We start from the raw sequence: 25,232 nt of genomic DNA, 5'->3' as shown, positions 1-25,232 counted from the left end.
CATGTAGTTTGTCTATTTAATGTGCGTTCGCGCAGTGTCGTGTGCTTGTCGTTGTCTTTAGTTTGCACGTTGCATGTGTGTGAGTTTCAGTGTTTTCTGTGCGCGTATTGCGCAACACAAACGTTAATAAAGCAGTGACGTTGGCTGCGTATGCAAGGATCCGTGTCTCGTCCTTCACACTGCACCCCAGTGTTACAGAACGACAAGCCTCGTTGAGACACCAAGACAATGCCCAGCTATAAGCCCAAGTCCAAGAAGGGGAAGAAGAAACCCAGCAAGCGGCATCACCGCACTTCGCCCTCGTCTTCACGGGGAAGCTCGCCCATATGGGTCGGCGTCCTCGAGTGGCACGAGACGGGTACGCCACCAGAGGGTGACCGTGGAGTGGAGGAACACCAGCCCCCGCGGGACAAGAGCACGCCTACGCTGGCGCAGCTGGAGGGGGACCCGGTATGTGCGTCCCTGCTGCGTCACGCTCGGAAGCACCTGAACCCCGAGGCGGCGGAGGGGCTCCGCCAGGAGGCGGTGCGAATATGGAGGGTGTATCACCCCTCGTCCTCCAGGGAGCCCTCACCCCTGCGGGTCCACGCCGTTGAGCTCTGCGGGTTGATGAGGGACCCCGAGAGCGAGCTGGAGGAGGGGGACTCCTCGGGCGGGGAGTCGGAGCCGGACTACGGTGGAGGGGGACTACCCTCCGTCGTTGGACGGTGTCTCCACCGTGGACTACGGTGGAGGGGACTACCCTCCGTCATTAGACGACGTCTCCACCGTGGACTACGGTGGAGGGGACTAGTGAGAGTAGGGAGCAGGTGGAGGTGAGCTTGGAAAGATGGAGATATGCTTTGGAGAGCAGGGGAATGAAAGTGAGCAGGAGTAAAACAGGGTACATGTGTGTGAATGAGAGGGCAGACGGTGGACAGGTCCAGTTACAAGGAGTTGATTCAGTGAAAGTTGACGAGTTTACCTACTTAGGGTCTAAGGTACAGAGTAATGGAGGAAGTGAAAGAGAGGTAAAGAAGAGAGTGCAGGCAGGGTGGGGTGGATGGCATAAAGTGTCTGGGGTGATCTGTGATAGAAGGGTGTCGGCTAGAATGAAAGGAAAGATCTATAGGACAGTAGTGAGACCTGCTATGTTGTATGGACTGGAGACTGGCACTGACAAAGAGACAGGTGAGGGAGATGGTGGTGTCTGAGATGAAGATGTTGAGATTCTCATTTGGAGTGACGAGGAAGGATACGATCAGAAATTTTATTAAAGTTTATTAGAGGATCAGCACATGTAACATGTTTTGGAGATAAGTTAGAGAAGCGAGATTGAGATGGTTTGGACATGTACAGAGGAGGGAGGGGAGGTATATTGGTAGGAGGGTCTTGAGGATGGAACTTCCAGGCAAGAGGAGGAGAGGTAGACCTAAGAGGAGGTTTATGGATGCAGTGGTAGAGGATATGAAAGTGGCTGGTGTGTCAGTGGAGGACACTCAGGAGTTTGATCCGCTGTGACGACCCCTAAACGGGAATAGCCAAAAGAAGAAGAAGAAGTGCTCCTGTTTCCAGTGTTTGTGTCATCAAATGCTGTTTTACCTGCATATCTGCATATGGATCCTTCTCTGCCTTCTGAGTCACAATTGTTACAGTATACTCCGAACCTTGGTCACTCTTATCACTGCGTGCCTAGCGATCCCAAATAATTATGATGGGTCTCCTGGTCTCTATCAGGGGTTTTTATTGCAGTGATCCTTATATTTCAGTATGTTGCCTACAGTTTTTCCATCTGAAGGGGCCAAGATCACTTTTGTCATGTCACTGCTAACGGGATTGGCTATGGCGATTGGAGGCACTGCCACCATGGCCAGACATTTAAATAGTTCAAGCTGACATTCAGAGGGTTTTTCGATCACTCTGAGACAGGCAGAGACCCAGGTGAGCAACTCCTTCAACTCCGGCAGGAAACATCATCCGCCACCGAGCACTCCCTGCAATTTTGCACCCTCGCCACAGCCAGTGGGTGGGATACGTTACTCACAGTATATCGTCAAAGCCTGAAGGACACACTCCGCACTGAGTTGACCTGTAGAGATGACAACCTCTCACTGGATGAGTTCATCTGCCTTTCTGTTAGGCTGGATAAACTGATGCAATCACGGAGGGGTTCAACTACAGTTACTACGGCTCCAGCCCCCTCCTCACCTAGCCAGCCTGATCCCATGGAGGTGAGAAGCACTTGCCAATCACTTGCCACATCCAAGGAAAGCTCTGTACCACAGCGAGTCCCTTCATTCTAAGGCGGACTGCCTTATACTGAGAAGTGAAGATAAGACTCCTACAACCCCTCTGCTATATGATGTACAGAAATTTTCTCTGCCTGTGAGAATAATGTGGGGTATCTCTAAACCTATTGTTGCAGCCCTGGTAGATTCTGGAGCAGCGGGAAATTTCATTGATCACCAGTTTGCGACTTAACTAGCCATTCTGCTTATCTTGTGCACTACTCCTCTTCACATTAAGGGGATCGACGGGCAACCCGTTGGCTCTGGGGTAATCACATAACACACTATTCCTGTCACAATACGAGTGGGGGCTTTACATAAAGAAACAGTTTCACTCCACTTTATACACACTCCAGAACATCTCATAGTGTTGGGATTTCCATGGTTGGCTCAGCACAATCCTATGATTTCATGGAAAACAAGGGAACTAACGAAGTTATAAGTTATGAGTACTGCCTGTACACGACTATTGGGACAACTAACATAGAAAGCCTGGATACACAGGAGACCATGAGCCTCCCTTCTGAATACACAGCCTATGCAGATGTTTTCAGTAAGGTCAGCGCTACAAAACTTCATCCTCACCTCTGATTGTGCGATTGAACTACCCCCCCCCATGCCCACAATCTGTAAGAGACCTCCAATGGTTTTTAGGATTTGCTAACTTTTATCGAAGGTTTATTTGCAATTTCAGTCTGGTGGCCGCACCCCTCACCTCCTTGTTAAAGGGGACACTGACAAAGTTCCCATGGACTCCGGAAGCACAGAGTGTTTTTCCCCTGCTAAAGCTGAGGTTCAACTCTGCCCCCATTTTAAGGCACCCTGATCCTGCACTCCCTTTTGTGGTCAAAATAGATGACTCCAACATGGGCATTGGGGCCATTCTGTCTCAACATCATGGCTCACCCCGAAGCTCCATCCCTGCATGTTCTACTCCCGTAAGCTCACCTCAGAAGGAAATTATGATGAAGGAACTAAGGAGCTACTGGCTTTGAAGGCAGCTTGGAGGAGTAGTGGCATTGGCTGGAGGAGGCAGCACATCCCTTTTTAATTTTGACAGATCACAAGTATATCAAGGCAGCAAAGCGACTTAATGCATGCCAGGCAAGGTGGGCGCTATTTTTTACCCATTTTAACTGTCATCACTTTCTGGACAGGATCTAAGATCACCAAGGCAGATGCTCTCTCCTGACTCAATGAGAAGAGTGAGACGCCAGTGCCTCCGAAGGCTATCTTCCCATCCACCCTGGTGGTTTCACCCACTCAATGGAACATGGATGAACAGATCTGAGCCGCCCAACATATTGAACCTCCCCCAAGCACCTGTCCTCCAGTTAAGACGTATGTTCCTTCTGCTTGCTGTCAGGAACTGGTCCTACTTCTGGTCACCCAAGAATTCAGTGGACAGTGGAACTGTGGAAGTGGCCAAAGCTCCAGAAAGAGGCTAGGCACTTTGTGAACCACTGTGATCCTGACTTCTGGAACCTCTGCCTATTCCTCAGCAGCCCTGGTCACACATCTCAGTTGACTTTGTTACTGATCTCCCCAGGTCTCAAGGTAACATCTGCATCCTGGTGGTGATCGATCAGTTTTCAAAGGGGTGCCAACTCATCGCCCTCCCAAAGATCCCTACCACCACAGAAACTGCGGAAGCCATTTTTTCTCATGTCTTTTGGCTGTTCGAGCTTCACGAGGACATTGTGTCTGACCAGGGACCTCAGTTCACCTTATATGTGTGGCAGTCCATTTACAATATGTCGGACATCTCAGTGAGTTTGACATCCGGTGATCATCCCCAGAGAAACCGACAAGGAGAGCGCCTAATTCAAGAAATAGGCCTCTTCCTCCAAACCTACTGCAGTGACAAACAGGAGTATGCAGAGAGCTCCCTCACCCACTCCTCCTCGGGTCTAACTCCTTTTCAGTTTGTTTTAGGGTTTCAGACTCCCATGTTCCCATGGCCTGGGAAGCCCTCTGATCTTCCAGCAGTGACTGGTTTTGTCGCAGTAAACAGACCTGGGAGGTCGCACAGGTGAGGGTTCAGCGAGTTCACCGGTTGAGATGGTATGGCTATCCACATGGGACCTCTGCCTCAAGACCCCATGTCCTGAATCCCGGCTACATGGATCGTTTCAGGATCCTGTGTCAGGTCAACCCAGTCTCATACAGGTTGCAGCTTCCACCGCATTATTGCAAATCGCCTACCTTTCATGTATCCTTGCTAAAACCTGCACAACCCCGCCGCCTCTGCTGGATGTGGACGCTGGATTCCACTCCTGGAATCCTGCAGAAGGGGACGCGGTCTACAGTATCTGGTGGACTGGGAGGGGTACGGGCCAGAGCAGACACAGGGTTCCCAGGGGTCCTTGAAATCCTTGAAAGTTTTTGAATCTGAAAAAATAAGTTCAAGGCTCTGGAAAGTTTTTGAAAACAGGCATAAAAGACAGCCGTCCTTGAAGGTCCTTGAATATTTTGGGGAGTTTGAAATTTCACATGGATGAAGACCGCAGTCAAGGAATAATAGGGTACACTTGGTAGGAAGTCAATATTTACAAAAGATTGCTATGAAAAAGATTGTCATAATGTTTTAAATTTCTCATCCTTTGTTGAAAAATATGATGTGATATGAGAGTTGTTATAAAGATTTTATATTCAGAGTTGACTGTTTCGATGCCCATGTTAAAAGTGAATGACTAACTTAGTTGACTTCAGGTGTAATAACAAGATTATCACTGATGGTATGAGACAAAATATGTAATAGAGATTCTTTAAAGAAGCATCCTAATACAAATTATAAAACCACAATGGCTTGTCAAATGACCCATATCTTCTAAAGTAAAAGAGACTCATTTCAAAATAATAAACAAGATATATCCTGTAGCCATGTTTCTTGAAAGAAGATTTAAACATTATGCGGACCTTATATAAGTCAGAAGATGAATTCCAGGAGCATTTGTTTTTTCATGTCAACATTCACAAAGTTTTTGCATGGACACTAGAAACTCGATTAATCTCAAACTTAACATTCTTTCTTTTGATACCATTTTACTTTATGCGGAAAACTTAAGTTCGGATTTCTCTGGTGCCATAAATGTAGTTGTACTTTTAGCAAAATACCACATTCACAACAGTAAGTGGAGTGGTTAAAAGTCTTCTTTTCTCTTTATGAATGAATTAAATTCATATTACTCTTCATTAAGTAGATTAAAAAACTTGGAAAATGCTAGAATCATCTCACACCAGATTTCTCTATAAATCTATAGTTCTAATCTCATTATATGGCTTTGCTCCTGTTTTATGTATGTAATGTATGTGTATATGCATGTGTATTATTGTTATTATTATTTGTCTACTGTCACCATGTCATTATTTTGCCAGCACAATTCATTTAAAATTATATTCATTCTACAGGGCCTATGCTGACTTTTACTTTGCAAAAGTTTGGTCATTCTCCTGTAGAGAAGTTTTTTGTTTATTCAGCACCGAAAGCTAGTGTTTCCTGTATGTAGTTAACATATGTGTAGCCGCTTTACGTGAATGTCACCTTCTCACAGGTCCACTGCTAAATTGCCAGTCATGTTGAGTGTGAATTAAGTTTTCGTTTAATCAGCGCTTAATGTCATGCACAGAACATTTCAGGATGCATGGCTTGAAATGGCATTCGGTCTTTTGAATTTGCATTGAATTAACATCGTTTTTTGACAACATATTCAGGGGTAAGAGTAGGTAAATGCTGGCAGGTGCAGTCCTTGAATTTGAGGAAGTTGGTCCTGGAAAGTCATTGAAAGGTCCTTGAATTTTATGTTAACCATGGTGTGGGAACCCTGCAGACAATCAAGCAATAGCTAGTGTGGATAGGATGTGTTTTAGAATGATTTTATGGGAGTTGAGACAGAAGAAAAATCTCAAATTTATCTGATAAATGAAGCATAGCATTTTTTCATGCCAAATATAATGCCTCTACAGGCTCTGCAGACTGTACGTAATGCTAGTTCCAGTTTCCATACAGATTAGTAATAGGGTATTCTCACTGCACATAATGCTAATTCCAGTAAAAAGAGCTGTGGCCCTTTTGGCTTTCAAGTACTGTGAGCTAGGCTGTGGTGCTCCTGCTCTGGGCTGTGGCGCTCCTGCTCTGGGCTGTGTTGCGCTCCTGCTCTGGGCTGTGTTGCGCTCCTGCTCTGGGCTGTGTTGCGCTCCTGCTCTGGGCTGTGTTGCACTCTAGCTCTGGGCTGTGTTGCACTCTAGCTCTGTACAGTAAACAAAATTATTTTTTTGCTTTACATATTTAACATATGAGAAAGCATATTTATTCCCTAAGGGTTAAAATGCAATGGACAAAATCTTCACAATGATCCCAATAATGGTGTTTTAATTTTTTACACAAACCATACCTGGTCTCCTTCACCCTTTCTTTCTTCAATGCAGATCTGCATTAGCTTAACTGAGAAGTGGTTCAGCAGCAACATGAATTTTAATTAATAAAAATCCAGATCCAGAGTGCTAAAAATGTAGAAATTACATCAGTGACATATGGAGAAAGCTGAACTGTTAAGCACATTGATTTGTACATCATTTAATGTGACTATTAATCATTAGCGATAGAATAGTCGGCGACGTTCCTAGCAAATTAGACTTAACGTTGCCTCAGAAAAATGCTCAACTATTTCAAGGTTCACCTCACATTAAAACCAATTCAAAATGAGACCGAGACCGAATTTGAGTAACTAGCTGTCGCTAGATTTAGTTATGTTCAATGTTCATAGAGCATTATTTAACCCATTATGTATTTAAGTGACCGAATTAAAGTATTTCAAAGCATCGGAAAATATTAGATATTAATATTTTATTGCTTTCATCTTTATCAAATGAAACATTCAAGTGAAATGTGTTTTTAAACTGGGTTAACTATCTAGTTAACTAGCTAACGTTGGCTTACATAAAGTAAGGACGTTTTCTTACCTGATGTCACCAATAATGCTTCACTTAAATTTTCTTCCTCTGTGCCCTGTTTCCATCTTATTTTGTTGAATCATCCAACGATAATCCGCTCAAAATAATAATTTGGCAGGCAGATGTAAAATAATCCAGGTAGCTAGCCACCACAGCTCGTAGGCTGACCGACCGTAACGTCCACCATCAGCACACTCGCTGAAATTTTCAAACATGACCTGAGAGGCGCGAACAGTTGTCATTGGCCAGTTTCCTGAATGACAGTCAGATTAACCAATTATGGTTAAAAGCAATACGTTGAGCTCAAATCACGTTTATGCCCCCTAGCCTAGAGATAACATTTATATTTAAGTGGTTGTTCAACTTGTGTTTTTATTCCAGTGTGTAACTATAGGCACACACATTTTTAAGTTTAAAAGCCTGTTCCATTACAATGTACATCTACCAGTATATCAGTTCATCTGTCTCTCAGTGTGTTACAGGTTATTTCCTTGGTTATGTTCAAGTATAGACCCAGTGTTTAGAAATGTTTCTTTTAAAAGTCCAGCACCCAAACAAACTGCCATTTTCTATTGCCATTGACTGCACAAGAACTAAAATGAGAACAGATCTCAATAGAGATGGAACAATCAACAGAAATCTCCTACAGCCATTACTACAGTTACATACTTTAGATATGCCAATGTAAAAATCTAATGTCTGAACTGACATTAGGAAGTTACTCTTCATTCTGTAGGCATCATAAAAATGAGCATTTTCAATTGCAGAAATTAATTTCTTTTTCGTCAAATCAATTACCATCACGTTCTGTGGCAAATTAATATGTCCGAACCTATATATTTTGTTCTGTGTACATTTTTCTCCTGAACATCAATGGATCCTCTGAATTACAAGGACGCCTAACAATCAAAATACGAGTATTGATACATGTAAGCAAATACTATGAAAACCACATTCATTTCTGACATTAAAAATCATGTTTAAACCAGCAGTGCCAAAAGACATAAGATTTTGATTAAAATGACAGAGAAAAAAACTTTTTAGTTCTTACAGACATAAACCTTTATATAATCAACCGAATGTTTAATTGCAGATAATTACTGTAATTATACATGAATCTGTATATAATTTAAGAAAGCAGAAAAATACCATATAAATAATACTGTATTATTTCCGTAAAAAAACGAGAAAAGCATGTAACTTGTAATTATTGTCATAATACTTAAAATAAAAGACATTTTGTCAAATTACAAATAATGTCTGTAATTTTACAAAGTTTTGCATACAATTGGAAAAAATGTTAAAATACATTAAATATTTACAGTTATTTTCCATAAAAATAGGATTTTTTTTTACAGTGTAGGTTTTTGGCTACTGTGCCAGGTGTAATGGGGTAGTCTGCGAGATTAAGCATTAGATCTGGAATTTTGTGTCTTGCAGCCTTAGGGCCCAGGAGGAGAACTTCTGTTTTGTCCTCATTAAGTTGGAGGAAGTATAGAGACATCCAGCATTTAATATCTTTTACACAGGCCTGAATTTTTCCTAAACTGAGTTTGTCATCAGATTTGGCTGATATGTAAAGTTGAGTGTCATCCGCATAGCAGTGAAAATTGACATCATGTTTGTTTATAACTGTGCCCAATGGTAGCATATATAATGTAAATAATAGTGGTCCTAAAATGGGGCCTTGCGGGACCCCATATTTCACTTTTGTACGTTTGGATGGAATATTATTGAGCTCTACAAACTGATAGCGATTTGTTAAGTAAGAGTAGAACCATGAAAGGGCTGTGCCTGAGATTCCAACCCAGCGTTCTAACCGCTTTAGCAAGATCCTATGATCAATTGTGTCAAAAGCTGCACTAAGATCAAGAAGCACTGACAGTGATACATAGCCTTGATACATAGCCAAGGAGGAGATAATTTGTTACTTTGACTAATGCTGTTTCAGTACTGTGATGGGGGCCAGATTGGAACTTTTCAAATATGTGATTCCTATGCAGATATAGACATAATTGCTGGGCAACAGCTTTTTCTATGATCTTGGATATAAATGATGTGTTTGAAATGGCTCTATAATTAGATAGCACAGTCGGATCAAGATTTGGTTTCTTGATCAGAGGTTTAATAACTGCTAATTTACATGATTTGGGCATGTGACCTATTGTAATGAATGAGTTAACTTAAGTTAGAAGAGGTTCAGTTACAACTGGTAATACCTCTTTTAATAACTTTGAGGGAACCGAGTCTAGTGAGCAAGTAGTACAATTTAAGGAAGAAATTATTTTCTCTAATTCTGATTGTGGGAGTGGATGAAAAGCACCAAGCTTTTCTCCCAGTGTAAAATTCAATCAATTTGATTTGATTCAATCAAATCAATATCGACCAAACCAGACGATATAACAGTTGTACTGCTAATAAAAGGTTCTATATTGTCTAATATTCTCCATTTTATTATCAAAGAAATCTATAAATACATTACTATAAATACATAGTGAGGTTTACTGGAATCTGAAGTTCTGCCCCTGCTTGATTTTTTGTAAGTTTAGAAATAGTATTAAAAAGAAATCTAAGATTGTTTTTATTTTTCTCTATCAGTGAGGCCAAGTATGCTGAGCGTGCTTTAGGGCGTACTCACACTAGGCACGGTTTGCTCGTTCCGTGCCGGGGCCCGGTTATCCCCCCTCCCCACTCCCCCTCTGGCCTGCACTCACACTGGCTTTAGCAACCCGGCCCGAGCACGCTTACGTCATCACAACGCCGCTTTATTTGGAAAAAAAGCGCGCTCGCACAACACTATAGAGCTCATGATTCTCTTTTTATTGTATTTTTGGAGTCGTTTTGGGAGTGCAGAAACACGGTGCAAGCACAGATTTATCGATCATTTAACACAACGATTGTCTGCTAATCGCTTTGCCGCTATGACTGTTTAACGTGAGCGTCGCATCACTGATGTCATGTTTGAGTTCCAGCGAAATGAACCAATCAGACGAGGCACCAAGCGGGCCCGGGCACGGATAGCGCTCACACTAGAAGCGAACCGTGCCCGAGTCCACATGAATCGTGCCCTGGCCCACCTCTTCAAAGCGGGCCCGAGCACGGTTAACTGATCCGGGCCCGGGCACGGTTGGAGCGCTCACACTAGCCAAACGAACCGTGCTTCGGCAGGCAACCGTGCCCGGGCCCGGATCGCAGAGCCTAGTGTGAGTACGCCCTTAGTGAGTGCCCGTTTGTAGTCAGTAATGCTATCCTTCCAGGCACAGTGGAATACTTCCAATTTAGTAGATCGCCATTTCCGCTCTAATTTACGTGCTATTTATTTTAAGTTTCTAGTTTGGTCAGTGTACCACGGGGCAAGCTTTTTGGATCTAGCCTTTTTATGTTTGAGGGGAGCTACTATATCTAGAGCTGATCTGCAGGTATTCTCTAAGCAGTCGGTTAGACTATCTAACTCTTCTGGATCAGATGGCGAGTGGGCTAAAGCAGTTAAGTCAGGGAGGGTTTCAATAAACTGTGTTGCTGTTGATGAATTTATCAAGCGCTTTATATACTGCCGATGAGACGAGCAGGTATTTATGTTAAGATGAACAAAGGGATTATAGTCAGCAGCAGACAAGATCAGAGGGGTTGTGTCCAAACAAATGCATCCCTATATGTTCTAACCTGATTGCTTTTATTTAGAAGACTCCCATTACAGCACAAACTACATCGCCTATGTCACCCCCACCGAGACAAACCAAATAAAACACTGAAATGGGGATCCCTAATACCCATTCTAACAAAATCAACATAGGAATGTGAGAATGTAATTTTAATGAGGCCAGAATCTGCAAGATGTAAGTGTCGTTGACTACTTTTATTACTGGCAGTTTTTCCACAGTGTCATGAGCAGAACCTCAACTGGAAAGGCTCAAGCAGACTGATAGTAAACGTGTTTGTAAATAGGAAGCTGTCACCTTTTCAAGGTCCTTCAAGAGAATGGAGATGGGCTTGGAATAAGGGATTGTACTGGCAGGATTGTACACTCAGGTTTGGAATCTTTCAAACAATGTTAAGAAAGCTTATTATAACAAACCTGAATTAAATGTAAATCTTAGAAACCCACTTTGTGAGCACAGTGCAGAAAAGTAAACCAGACGAGACACAACCAGACGGGATTCCTTTGCTCTGCATGCTTCTCTGGGGCATGAAAGTTTCCACAAATCAAAGGGCCTTAAATTGAAGGAAGCTAAAGAGATCACCCAAATAAGGAAGAAGAGGCAATTATATCAGCATACCTACACACACTGTGTTTTCACATGATGCTCCAAACCTAATAAAATTGTAACATGGCAATTTATATATTCAGTACCACTGCTGAATCACATGCACGTCTTATACATTAGAGCTTTGATATGTAAAGTTAGCTTTAATTAAAGATCGCTGTAATAAGCCAAACCATCTACTTGCTTAAAAGGCGATTTGTCTAAAGGACTTGCCAAATTGCCAAAGAGAATAAGTTCACATTCAGTTGCCCACAATGAATGAACCACTGTCCTGAATTAAAAGGCAGGATAATGACCAGTTGACCTGCATATGCTCTATGTAGCTGTGGTCTTCACCCACCTTTACGCACAATGTAACTTCGTATACCCAGAGCACAGCCAAATTGTTATTTGAACACTTCAGGTCAATATGCATATCCTTGTTTCAAGGATGCCAATGTAAAGACCTGGTACTCCTCCTCATGGGTTCCCCTGTATAGAGGTGTATGGATATGTGTGGGTTCACCTGTATAGAGGTGTATGGATATGTGTGGGTTCACCTGTATAGAGGTGTATGGATATGTGTGGGTTCACCTGTATAGAGGTGTATGGACATGTGTGGGTTCACCTGTATAGAGGTGTATGGATATGTGTGGGTTCACCTATATAGAGGTGTATTGATATGTATGGGTTCACCTGTATAGAGGTGTATTGTTATGTGTGGGTTCATATAGAGAATCATAAGCTACATTATGTCACAGGTTCATGAACTGTGAATTCAGCCTGTTCTCCACTCTGTCCCAGTGCTGTATTGGAGGAACAGACACACAAACGCTTCACTTGTGGATCCAAGCTGTTGAAGGTCTACATTCTTTTCTCCAGAAAAGGTGACCAAATAAAATGGCTCAAATTTCTTTCTGAGGTTGAAGGGACATCAAATGGCCTATGACCTGTTGAGCTTGGGTGAACCCTTTCCCAGTACTTTAAAGTGTGCAGTTATTATGATTTGAAATTTCACAATTTTGTGGGGTTTTTTCCCCAGGCAGTAAAGAAATACATAAGCTGCATTTAGTTTAATTATGTAGAAACACACTGGGTGTAAATCAATTGCAAATCAGATGCATATATTCAAATCTCATAAAATTAGTGTATGTAATTGTTTTCTGGCAAATTCATTCACTAAACTTAGTATCCTGCACCCTATCTAACCCTTTATGTCCTCCCTGTGTCCTGCACCCTATCTAACCCTTTATGTCCTCCCCTGTGTCCTGCATCATATCTAACCCTTTATGTCCTGCCCTGTGTCCTGCACCATATCTAACCCTTTATGTCCTCCCATGTGTCCTGCACCATATCTAACCCCTTATGTCCTCCCTGTGTCCTGCACCATATCTAACCCCTTATGTCCTCCCTGTGTCCTGCATCATATCTAACCCTTTATGTCCTGCCCTGTGTCCTGCACCCTATCTAACCCTTTATGTCCTCCCTGTGTCCTGCACCCTATCTAACCCTTTATGTCCTCCCTGTGTCCTGCACCCTATCTAACCCTTTATGTCCTCCCCTGTGTCCTGCACCCTATCTAACCCTTTATGTCCTCCCCTGTGTCCTGCACTCTATCTAACCCTTTATGTCCTCCCCTGTGTCCTGCACCCTATCTAACCCTTTATGTCCTCCCCTGTGTCCTGCACCCTATCTAACCCTTTATGTCCTTCCCTGTGTCCTGCACCCTATCTAACCCTTTATGTCCTCCCTGTGTCCTGCACTCTATCTAACCCTTTATGTCCTCCCTGTGTCCTGGACCATATCTAACCCCTTTTGTCCTGCCCTGTGTCCTGCACCATATCTAACCCCTTATGTCCTCCCCTGTGTCCTGCACCCTATCTAACCCTTTATGTCCTCCCTGGCATTTTAGTGCAAGAGTGCAGACAAACAACCTGAAGATGCTGCACTGCTCTCCTCTGATCAGAGGCCCACTGTGAATGTCCTGAATGACCACATGAAACCAAGAGCATAGTAGAAGGTCTTCTAACTCTAGTGTAGGTTTGAGTGTGCCACCTTTGAGTGATTTACTTTCTTTGCCCTCCTACAGAGAAAAGGATCTAACTGCTAGTGTAAGGGATTCACACATATACAGCCAAGCACTGCAGTACCAGTATACAGTGAAATGAATCACCTGCACAAAAATTCATTGATCAGGTGAATGTTTTCATTCTTATCTCAGTGTAACTGAGGGAATCTGGTCTAGACGCTGAGTCAACAAATAAGAAAAAAAGCCTCATGATGTTCATTCTAATTGAATGTCATTTTAACTAATATAACAATGTATCCACAAGCAGAAGCATTTGGTGGCTCTGGATTAGAGATTAGAATGCAGGCTGAGTGCAGCCAGTGGTGGGTCTTTTTGAACAGTGGTAGGTCTTTTTGAACAGTGGTGGGTCTTTTTGAACAGTGGTGGGTCTTTTTGAACAGTGGTAGGTCTTTTTGAACAGTGGTAGGTCTTTTTGAACAGTGGTGGGTCTTTTTGAACAGTGGTAGGTCTTTTTGAACAGTGGTGGGTCTTTTTGAACAGTGGTAGGTCTTTTTGAACAGTGGTGGGTCTTTTTGAACAGTGGTGGGTCTTTTTGAACAGTGGTAGGTCTTTTTGAACAGTGGTGGGTCTTTTTGAACAGTGGTGGGTCTTTTTGAACAGTGGTAGGTCTTTTTGAACAGTGGTGGGTCTTTTTGAACAGTGGTAGGTATTTTTGAACAGTGGTAGGTCTTTTTGAACAGTGGTGGGTCTTTTTGAACAGTGGTAGGTCTTTTTGAACAGTGGTGGGTCTTTTTGAACAGTGGTGGGTCTTTTTGAACAGTGGTAGGTCTTTTTGAACAGTGGTAGGTCTTTTTGAACAGTGGTGGGTCTTTTTGAACAGTGGTAGGTCTTTTTGAACAGTGGTGGGTCTTTTTGAACAGTGGTAGGTCTTTTTGAACAGTGGTGGGTCTTTTTGAACAGTGGTGGGTCTTTTTGAACAGTGGTGGGTCTTTTTGAACAGTGGTAGGTCTTTTTGAACAGTGGTGGGTCTTTTTGAACAGTGGTGGGTCTTTTTGAACAGTGGTGGGTCTTTTTGAACAGTGGTAGGTCTTTTTGAACAGTGGTGGGTCTTTTTGAACAGTGGTAGGTCTTTTTGAACAGTGGTGGGTCTTTTTGAACAGTGGTAGGTCTTTTTGAACAGTGGTGGGTCTTTTTGAACAGTGGTGGGTCTTTTTGAACAGTGGTAGGTCTTTTTGAACAGTGGTGGGTCTTTTTGAACAGTGGTGGGTCTTTTTGAACAGTGGTGGATTTCTCTGAACACTGGTTCATGATCATTGGTATGGTGATATCAGTACTACCCATGAAGAGGTTCACAAGTTAAAAGTGAATCAAACAAAGAAAATAAGCTATATGTTATCATTAAATTATTATACTTGGTTTCTTGGTTACACAATCATAGATACTGTTGTAGCTGTAGCTATCCATGAGTTTCAGGTTTTCATTTATTTCAGTCATACAGAGTATGAGTATACTTATGAAAGAATGACTTTTCCATACAATTTGTTCAGGCTTTGCCTAATGAATCTTTGTTTTACAAAGCATGCAGGAGGGAGGTGTGGAGGCAGGTGGGGTCATGCAGGAGGGAGGTGTGGGGGGCAGGAGGGAGGTGTGGAGGCAGGTGTGGGGTCAGGTGGGGTCATGCAGGAGGGAGGTGTGGGGGCAGGTGGGGTCATGCAGGAGGGAGGTGTGGAGGCAGGTGGGGTCATGCAGGAGGGAGGTGTGGAGGCAGGTGGGGTCATGCAGGAGGGAGGTGTGGAGGCAGGTGGGGTCATGCAGGAGGGAGGTGTGGGGGGCAGGTGGGGTCATGCAGGAGGGAGGTGTGGAGGCAGGTGTGGGGTCAGGTGGGGTCATGCAGGAGGGAGGTGTGGGGGCAGGTGGGGTCATGCAGGAGGGAGGTGTGGGGGCAGGTGGGGTCATGCAGGAGGGAGGTGTGGGGGCAGGTGGGGTCATGTAGGAGGGAGGTGTGGGGGCAGGTGTGCAGGGAGGTGTGGGGGCAGGTGGGGTCATGCAGGAGGGAGGTGTGGGGTCATGCAGGAGGGAGGTGTGGGGGCAGGTGGGGTCATGCAGGAGGGAGGTGTGGGGTCAGGTGGGGTCATGCAGGAGGGAGGTGTGGGGGCAGGTGGGGTCACGCCTCAGCCAGGCTGCAGCCGTCGTCCTTTGTGGATGCAGGTGTGCTGACTCTTGCTGACTCTGTTTCTCTTTCTTTAAAGGTCTCATGAAATAATTATGGAAAACAAGTCCTTGTTGTAGTCTAGACAAAACTTTGGGGTTATTTTGAGCCCTAACTTTCCCCCAGCTCCAAATACAAGGGCTACTTCACCAGATTACAGCTTCTATGAAGAGCATCCGATACATGGAGAATGTGATATCTGAGGACGTTTTGCAAAATGCACTTTTATTGTAGCAAGCAGACTTTAGATTCTAAATTGGTTTTAGTCTCTAGCAATTTAGCAACTAGCAAGGTGAGTGAGAGGGTGTGAGGGAAAATATGAGAGAGAGAGAGAGAGAGAGAGAGAGAGAGAGAGAGAGAGAGAGAGAGAGAGAGAGGTGACTGATATCTTGGTGGCTCTTTATTCCCAGATTGCATGGCTTATGTGGCAATACTGTACATGGTAATGGATGAGTTATAGACTAATGCTGAAAGGCAATAGCACACTTACCTGTTTAGGCTGCACATTGACATGCTTCCTCCAACATGGACCACTGAGAAAAGTGTCCTGGCTACCAAATGTCCTTGTTTGACAAAATGTCTAAAACATGAATTTGTGGCTATGAACGTATAATGTGCATGAAACTGAAGGTGGCACCTTACATTATTTTTCCTTCCTTCAGTTCTGCAATAGACTCTGGAATGAAGTATTACATGAATAATAGATTCTAATTAATTATCTATTCAATAACTAATATAGGACCCATGCAAATGCGTCATCCTTTAGATGTTCATCCAGGAGGCAACGCTGCACTCCTGCCAGATATTCTGCAGAGCGGAGCAGCAACCCTCTCTGGAGACCCTGGAGAGAAGGGAAGGGGCAAAATGCAACACTTAATTGTTAACACTTTTGTTGGGGTTATCAGTATTAGAAAGCCAGTGCTAAGGACTCCTTGACAAGAGTGATGATTAAGTTGCCAAGAGTAATTAAAGGAAATTGGTATTTTTCTAAGGTCCAATTTTTCTGTCTATTCAAGGTCTGACGTAGCATATTCAGCCTCTACTGCACACTGTTTGCCCACTTTTGTGTTCTCATACATATTCTCCTCCCATATAAAAGGCTTTTTCTTTCCTTCACTGGATGAACACCTGCGCGTTGTTCACACCCCTCCCCCGCTTCCTTAACCCGGAGCCTCAGTTTAATCTCTAATCCAGTTACATTCAAAATCTGACATGTTTTGCATATCATCCCCAGTGCCGCAGCAGGGTGCAAACCGCCCCAACCCACCCCGGCTCCTTGTCACTTTGGATGTTGCTTCTAATACTGAGTTGAACAAAAAGAGCAGGTGTCCTGTTGTCCCGTCTGACCACTGTTGTCCCGTCTGACCACTGTTGTCCCGTCTGACCACTGTGGTTCTGTTTTGTTTGCACATACAGGCAGCAGCACAATTACAGAATCTGCCCCACTCCTTAATGTCATTAGCATCTGTGTTTAAAACATTTTTTTTGGCAAGGATCACTGGTGGCACATCTGATTGCTCATGTTGGGGTTCCTTTGCTACAGTACTTGTATTCTGTAGAAAATGTTCTTTTATGAACGGAAATTAAATTAATAGAGATGGTTATTGTTCTCAGTGACCATAAAAGTAAGCAAGGTTGTTTATTACTAATATTTTATACCTTTCAGATCACTTATAAGGAATGTTTGTGCTAGGTGTGCGCACATATTTGTAGGTTTGTGTGTGTGTGTGTGTGTGTGTGTGTGTGTGTGTGTGTGTGTGTGTGTGTGTGTGTGTGTGTGTGTGTGTATGCGAGTACTGTATGTGATTATGAAGAAAGATTTTAATGTTTGCATTTATGTGACTGAAAGCTATTTTTCTGAAGACATTTGTTCTTAATACTGTGTGACATGGTCTGTTAGCTACTATCTGTCACAGGTCACTGAGCCTGACTTTATGAAACTACAATCTGGGATTTGTATTGATCACATTTGTCTGAAGATCACATTAGTCTCAAGTGATGTGTTTACATTCTTGGTGTTATTCTTGGTGCGGTCATTGGTGTGTTATGTGAAAATGTTGTTGCCACATATAAACTAACATTTCGTCTCAATTGCAGCAAGAAGCACAAGAAATATTTGTTGGTATGATGGGATGATTGTTCCTTTTCTCTGCTTTTGTCTCTTTTCATTTTCACTGTGAAATTGTTTAGGCTTCCGCCTATATTCCTCTATTCTCTTCTTTCTCTTTCTTGCCCTAACTGAAGACTAAAGAGTAGGTTCCATGCTCTCTTCCTCTGTACAAGTTCAGTCAGATCTCACAATTGAAGATTAACAGGAATTTACATTTTTGAACATTTGAACATTTTAGCTTGGGGCAAGTGGGTGGGTTTAACTATTGTGGTGTTTCTTACAAATGGTTCACCTGCAACCTGTTAAATAGCCCCCCTGCTCATTAGAATTCCTGCTAATTCTTTGTGAGATCAGATTGGTATGCCAAAACGTTATTTGCAGTCATATATATGTATTGTATGACATGCAAAAAGATCAGAAATTACTGGAAAAAATGCACTCAGTGTCTCGCTCAGACTGGGTGGCTGACAGAACTACAAAATCACTCCAGAAACTTCTGATGAAATCAAGTAGAAAATGTAGGAAGGAAGCCAGGAAGCAAATTTTTATCATTCAGGCAGACCCTCTGACTTTTCTCCCTCTCTTTTGTCCATCTGACCTGGTCAGGATTTAATGCCGTCCTGTGTTTATGTCGTGTGTCCTTTCAGGCCCACGCTGTTCACCGCTGGCTAATCGATCAGGACAATAGTGTCAACTCTGAGCCGTCGGATGGCCAGGGAGTGTGGCACTTTGATGAAACAGTAAATATCTGCAACACGTATATTTTTTTCCCTTCTTTATATATTTCTCTATATATATCTGTGCTCATTATGTATCTGTCTATAGATACGCTTTTGTCATTTACTAGAGTTTTGCTGTGGGTTTCTTATATTTCATCTTCACTTTTTTGTTGCTTCTCGTACAGTTTCTGTACGTAGCTACAGTTTCTGTACGTAGCTCTAGTTTTTCCGTGTTGCTGTTGTGCTATCAGTGGCTTTTTTCCTAACTATGGTTGTGGTCGTGGTTTCAAAGCAGATACTTTAAGTTCTTGTCATTTTGTGAGTTTCACTTAACTGTATTTTGTAACAAATTCAGTTGTCTGGTTTTGTTGAGATTTTGGTTTTTGTGATGTTCTTTTTAACTTCAGGTTAAGAAAAGTGTACTCACACAGCCTAAAAAGAGTCCACAGGCAAAATATTATCATTATTTTTAGCATATGTCAAACTGTCATATATGGCATTGATTTATGCCATGAATATATGGCATAAATAATAATAAGCAAATGGTTAGTTTTAGATTAAGGGTTAGTGTAAACACATTTGCCTGTTTTTCCTGTGGGTTCTTCATGTATCAAATGTGCTAATACATTGCAATGCATTGCTCGCATATGTTTTGGGTGAGTACATTTGATTCTAAACACCAATGCATGCACTCACATGGATAGTGCTTCTTACACTATCTGTATTCTTTACGTTGTGTTTTGTGCCTAGCGAGAGCTGAATCTTGAGTGGTGAGTGAGGTTCAGTGTGTTGTGTTGTGTTGTTCTTTATTGGCGTTTCATTGTGTTTGTGATTTGTTTTGTCTCTTTGTTTTCATTTAATATTTGGTTGTGTGTGTGTGTATGTGTGTGTGTGGTGTATTTCATGTTTGGTGTCAATATTTAGTCTTCATTTTGTATTTGGATTTGTAGTGTTGTGACTGTCAGCAACTGTGGTAAGTGTAGAATTCACCTGTGATGTGTTTACAGTGTGGGAGATTTTAGAAACAACTGCAGGTCATCCGTTGAGCATGAAAGCTTATGAGAATACTTCAAAACACGCCTGGTTCATGAAGCCATGAATCCTCTCAGAATCTATTAGAATGTTACAATGAAAACAAAGGAATGAAACCACATTTTATTATTCTCAGAGTCAAACTAAAAGCAGCATGGCCCAATGCACCGAGCTGGCTCCCCCTCCATTTGTTTCCATTATAAGCCATAATTGGAAAGTGTCATGGATAGGTTTCCTGGCAACCAAGTCTCCTATCCAGACATTTAGGTGCATTGGGTTGGGACAAACACCATCCTCAGTTAAAGACTGACATATAGTATAGTGGAACCTTAAATTTAAGCTTCAGTTGCATATTGTATATATTCTATATGGTAGGCATTCTATTTGGTATAAAATATTAATGTTCTTTTAAATAGTTGTATGTCTGGAATCTTATGAGTGCACTAATTTTGTCTAATAATTGGTCTCTGCAATATGTTTATCTGCTCCTAATTAAGGAACACTCCTGAAATACCTTTTAAAAACAAAATATACGTATTTTACCCATCAATTAACAGAGTTTTAAAAATATTTTCTTAGGTAACACTTTGTATGACACCACCACTGTTAAATTGCAATTATACAACTCTGCATAATATTATGATTAAAAATGTGCAGGGACTTATTCTGTACATATTGATCACTTGTTTATAATGTGCAATAATTGCTGTAATGGCAAGGTTCCCTTTAAGAGTGATGGTGTAGTGTAAAGTGATCATCTTTTGGTATATTAGTATGCACTTACAAGAATGTGGACTGAGCATTCGAACCCACCAGCAGATCAAGGGTTAAAAACATGGATTCAATTCCCAGTGATGTTACTTGCATGGCCAACATCAGGTAGGTAGAATAGCAGGGTTCCTCTATCTTTCTCACATTATTGCAGTATACAAGCCAGTGTGCACAACTTCTAGTGAATTTGTGGCACACTAATTCTTAACAAGGCTAATAACAAAGAATTGGGACCAGTCGTAAACTTGTTCTTTTTAGAGTAGAGAACTCATATGTATTTAAACGTATGTGGTTTTTAAAAATAAAAATATTTCACTCTATATAAGGATCAGCACATCTTTCCAGAATTTCCCAGGTTTTGATTTCACAGTGTAGAGTTTTTATAATATGGTTCTGGTATTAAAAGAACAAATAAATCAGCAAAAAAAAACTGTTTTACATACAATAAAGATATGAATGCTGGGTCAGTATTGCTTAAAAAATGTAAGCCATTAAACTACTGTAGCTAGTGAACGCTATGACTAGATAGACATCTAATTAGAAAACAGACAATAGTTGGGAAAAATAACCCAACAAGCAGCCTAGGTCTATGAAAGTCCCACCTGTCCTATAAATACATGCTGAAATCCTCATTTACCATAACTGCATCTAGTTCTTCGGAGACGCCCCACAGACGTGGTGTGGTTTGGGACACAGGAGATCTTTCTGTTATCCTGAAAAATGAGAAAAACTTCATTGTATAGCTGAAAGCTGTATTGCTGTAATGGAGGCTGCCCTGTAGGACATCCTGAATCGGTTATGTGGTCTATTTTCTCTAGCCTGAAGTTTGAAGATGCAATTGTACGAGAATCATGAAAGTTATCCAGATAATTCTGTGCTTCCACTTTGAAATAAATTACACCTGCTAGTTTATAATATATTTTTGTAATTGTAATTTTTGTAATATTTTTGTAGCTTAACCAAGGTTCATGACATAAAGATTTTAGTATGTATTAATAGAACTAACGATTTTAGTTTAACATAAGTTTAGATCCAGTACAAAACATAAGAAGAAAATCTATTACAACATATCTTGACCAACTACATAAGGTAAGTAAAACATTGTGCAACTTATTGTTGTTTTTCTTATGCAGTTCCTTTAAGATTATATCTTCATTAAATGAGCTCTGACTGAGAAATTCACTCCCAGTGTGCTGCTTGGTAATGTAGCAACAGCAGTTTAAAACAGAGCTTAGCTCCTCGGCACTCAGATGGTATCTGTGCTTCAGTGAGCAGCCATTCTCCTGGTCTCCACATCAGTGGCCTGCCTAATAGATGCTGCTTGTACTTGGGCAGAGTGAATGGTCTGTTCATCACCAGGCTCCTCCTCCTCCTCCTCCTCCTCCAGGGAAATACATGACAGGTCAACTACCTTTGTGTTATGGGATCCAGGGTGTTAGGTAATGTGAGTGAAATGTGAGGACTGATGTGCTGATGGGTATTACGGTGTTTTGCTGAGTGCATGTATTCTAGTATCTGTTATCGCCAAAAAGGGTGCAGGTCCCCTGGAGCCAGTGTGTCCACCCCCCCAGGGCAGCTCTACTGCCCAGAGTTCTCACTCCCCTGTGCCACACTTACATTCAGCTGGAGAGAGCTTGTGGGGAACAAGGCCACAGGATTTAACTTCTTTGCTCATGGTAGCACCACCGCCCCAATGCCAAAATTAGATGCATCCACCTTGACTGCAGAGGGGACAGAGGGATCAGGGTGTTTGAGAGTTAGTGCGTTTTAGTCTGTGCAAAACCTGTTGTGGGATTGCAGTGTTTATTTGCAGCCCCCTTCAGGAGGAATGGGAGGATGTGAAGGGAGCAGTGATACTGCTAATCGTCCTAATGAAGTGTCTATTGAACTTCCTTCATGTGGATCAGATTGTAGGCTTGTCTGAGGTCTAGTTTTGTGAAATACTGGGCATCCTTCAATGGTTCTTGAGATTCTGGAATGAGGGATGTCGTTGTGATCTGGAAGACTATGGCAGTTGATACACATCTGGAGACATCCATCCTTTTTCACAAAAAGGAATCCAGAAGCAATAAGGGAATCTAATAGCTGAATGAATCCCTGTTGAAGAGCCTCATCTTCTCTCCTCCTTGTGTGTTTTCCAACAGCTCAGTGGCAGTGTGAAGGAAGTGAATATCCTTCTTCATATTAAACATGGCAAAGAGGGAATGGACAGCCTGTTCACCTGCTGGGCTTTGTGTTGAAGACAAGAGTGGTAGAGAGACAGTAAAGAGATCATTATATGAGGGATTGTGCCATTTGAGTGGATGATTAGGAATTCAGAAGATTGTGATGCCAACAAAGAGAGAGGTTGTGAGTAAAGGGCCCTGTTTGTGAGGACTGTACAGAGAGTGATGGATGCACCTCCCACTGGGGCCTCATCAAGAGCAGATGGAGTGAATGTTAAAGGGCTCTACAGGGACCTCCACTTCTTTAAGTAGGTGTGGTTCCACTTACGTTTACAGAGTAATTGATCTAGATTAAGACCAAAATCTTTGCAAGCTAGTTTATTGAGTAAACTTCTGTATTAAGGCCCTTACAGAATGTGACACTGAGAACTACCTCATTCCATGTGTTTCCAGCTGCCACAGTGCAAGTGTAATCTGACAGAGCAAGTACCCTGTTGAGAGTAGAGTAACCACACAGGCTTCAACCTCATAGGGATGATCAAATGACAATTTGAACTCAGCTAGGAAGTCCTCATATGTAGACATATTGACATGGATATTATTCCACATTGCAGTAGCCCAGTCAAGAGTCTTCCGTTAGCCAAGAGGTAAAATAAATTGCAGTTTTAGCCTGGTCAGTGCTGATCTTATTATAGGAAAAATACAAAAGTACACTGTAACGATCCCAGAGACCTATTAGGTGAGCCATCATATTTATCTGGTTTACTTACTGGAAAAGAGGCATAGTTATTAACAAAGGAAGCAGTCAGTACTGGAGGAGGGTTGTACTGAGATCTCATGTAAAGCAGCAGAGAACTTTCTCTTACTATTCGCATGTAGAGCAGTGGAGAACTTTCTCTTACTATTCCCATGTAGAGCAGCAGAGAACTTTCTCTTACTATTCCCATGTAGAGCAGAGAACTTTCTCTTACCATTCCCATGTAGATCAGCGGAGAACTTTCTCTTACTATTCCCATGTAGAGCAGTGAAGGGCTTTCTCTTACTATTCCCATGTAGAGCAGCGGAGAACTTTCTCTTACTATTCCCATGTAGAGCAGTGGAGAACTTTCTCTTACTATTCCCATGTAGAGCAGCGGAGAACTTTCTCTTACTATTCCCATGTAGAGCAGTGAAGAACTTTCTCTTACTATTCCCATGTAGAGCAGTGGAGGACTTTCTCTTACTATTCCCATGTAGAGCAGCGGAGGACTTTCTCTTACTATTCCCATGTAGAGCAGAGAACTTTCTATTACTATTCCCATGTAGAGCAGTGGAGGACTTTCTCTTACTATTCCCATGTAGAGCAGAGGAGGACTTTCTCTTACTATTCCCATGTAGAGCAGTGGAGGACTTTCTCTTACTATTCCCATGTAGAGCAGTGGAGGACTTTCTCTTACTATTCCCATGTAGAGCAGTGGAGAACTTTCTCTTACTATTCCCATGTAGAGCAGTGGAGGACTTTCTCTTACTATTCCCATGTAGAGCAGTGGAGGACTTTCTCTTACTATTCCCATGTAGAGCAGTGGAGGACTTTCTCTTACTATTCCCATGTAGAGCAGTGGAGAACTTTCTCTTACTATTCCCATGTAGAGCAGTGGAGGACTTTCTCTTACTATTCCCATGTAGAGCAGCGGAGGACTTTCTCTTACTATTCCCATGTAGAGCAGAGAACTTTCTATTACTATTCCCATGTAGAGCAGTGGAGGACTTTCTCTTACTATTCCCATGTAGAGCAGAGGAGGACTTTCTCTTACTATTCCCATGTAGAGCAGTGGAGAACTTTCTCTTACTATTCCCATGTAGAGCAGCGGAGAACTTTCTCTTACTATTCCCATGTAGAGCAGCGGAGAACTTTCTCTTACTATTCCCATGTAGAGCAGTGAAGAACTTTCTCTTACTATTCCCATGTAGAGCAGTGGAGGACTTTCTCTTACTATTCCCATGTAGAGCAGCGGAGGACTTTCTCTTACTATTCCCATGTAGAGCAGAGAACTTTCTATTACTATTCCCATGTAGAGCAGTGGAGGACTTTCTCTTACTATTCCCATGTAGAGCAGAGGAGGACTTTCTCTTACTATTCCCATGTAGAGCAGTGGAGGACTTTCTCTTACTATTCCCATGTAGAGCAGTGGAGGACTTTCTCTTACTATTCCCATGTAGAGCAGTGGAGAACTTTCTCTTACTATTCCCATGTAGAGCAGTGGAGGACTTTCTCTTACTATTCCCATGTAGAGCAGTGGAGGACTTTCTCTTACTATTCCCATGTAGAGCAGTGGAGAACTTTCTCTTACTATTCCCATGTAGAGCAGTGGAGGACTTTCTCTTACTATTCCCATGTAGAGCAGCGGAGGACTTTCTCTTACTATTCCCATGTAGAGCAGAGAACTTTCTATTACTATTCCCATGTAGAGCAGTGGAGGACTTTCTCTTACTATTCCCATGTAGAGCAGAGGAGGACTTTCTCTTACTATTCCCATGTAGAGCAGTGGAGAACTTTCTCTTACTATTCCCATGTAGAGCAGCGGAGAACTTTCTCTTACTATTCCCATGTAGAGCAGTGGAGGACTTTCTCTTACTATTCGCATGTAGAGCAGTGGAGAACTTTCTCTTACTATTCCCATGTAGAGCAGTGGAGGACTTTCTCTTACTATTCCCATGTAGAGCAGTGGAGGACTTTCTCTTACTATTCCCATG

At 42.3% G+C, this 25,232-nt stretch overlaps 1 protein-coding gene across 3 annotated transcripts in view; it reads left to right on the top strand.

Moving 5' to 3' along the window:
- Window positions 1-25,232, top strand: part of ank1a (ankyrin 1, erythrocytic a) — a 179,583-nt gene that overhangs the window by 94,190 nt on the left and 60,161 nt on the right. For all 3 annotated transcript variants that reach the window (XM_076987209.1, XM_076987210.1, XM_076987208.1), the window contains exon 2: window positions 18,460-18,552. In XM_076987209.1, the coding sequence (XP_076843324.1) occupies window positions 18,460-18,552 (93 nt within the window). The remainder of the gene's footprint in view (window positions 1-18,459; window positions 18,553-25,232) is intronic.

This window comes from Brachyhypopomus gauderio, unplaced genomic scaffold, assembly GCF_052324685.1.
Source record: "Brachyhypopomus gauderio isolate BG-103 unplaced genomic scaffold, BGAUD_0.2 sc51, whole genome shotgun sequence".
Classification (NCBI taxonomy): domain Eukaryota; kingdom Metazoa; phylum Chordata; class Actinopteri; order Gymnotiformes; family Hypopomidae; genus Brachyhypopomus; species Brachyhypopomus gauderio.
The sequence above is the reverse complement of the archived record's forward strand: the minus strand, read 5'-3'. Positions and strand labels throughout refer to the sequence as shown.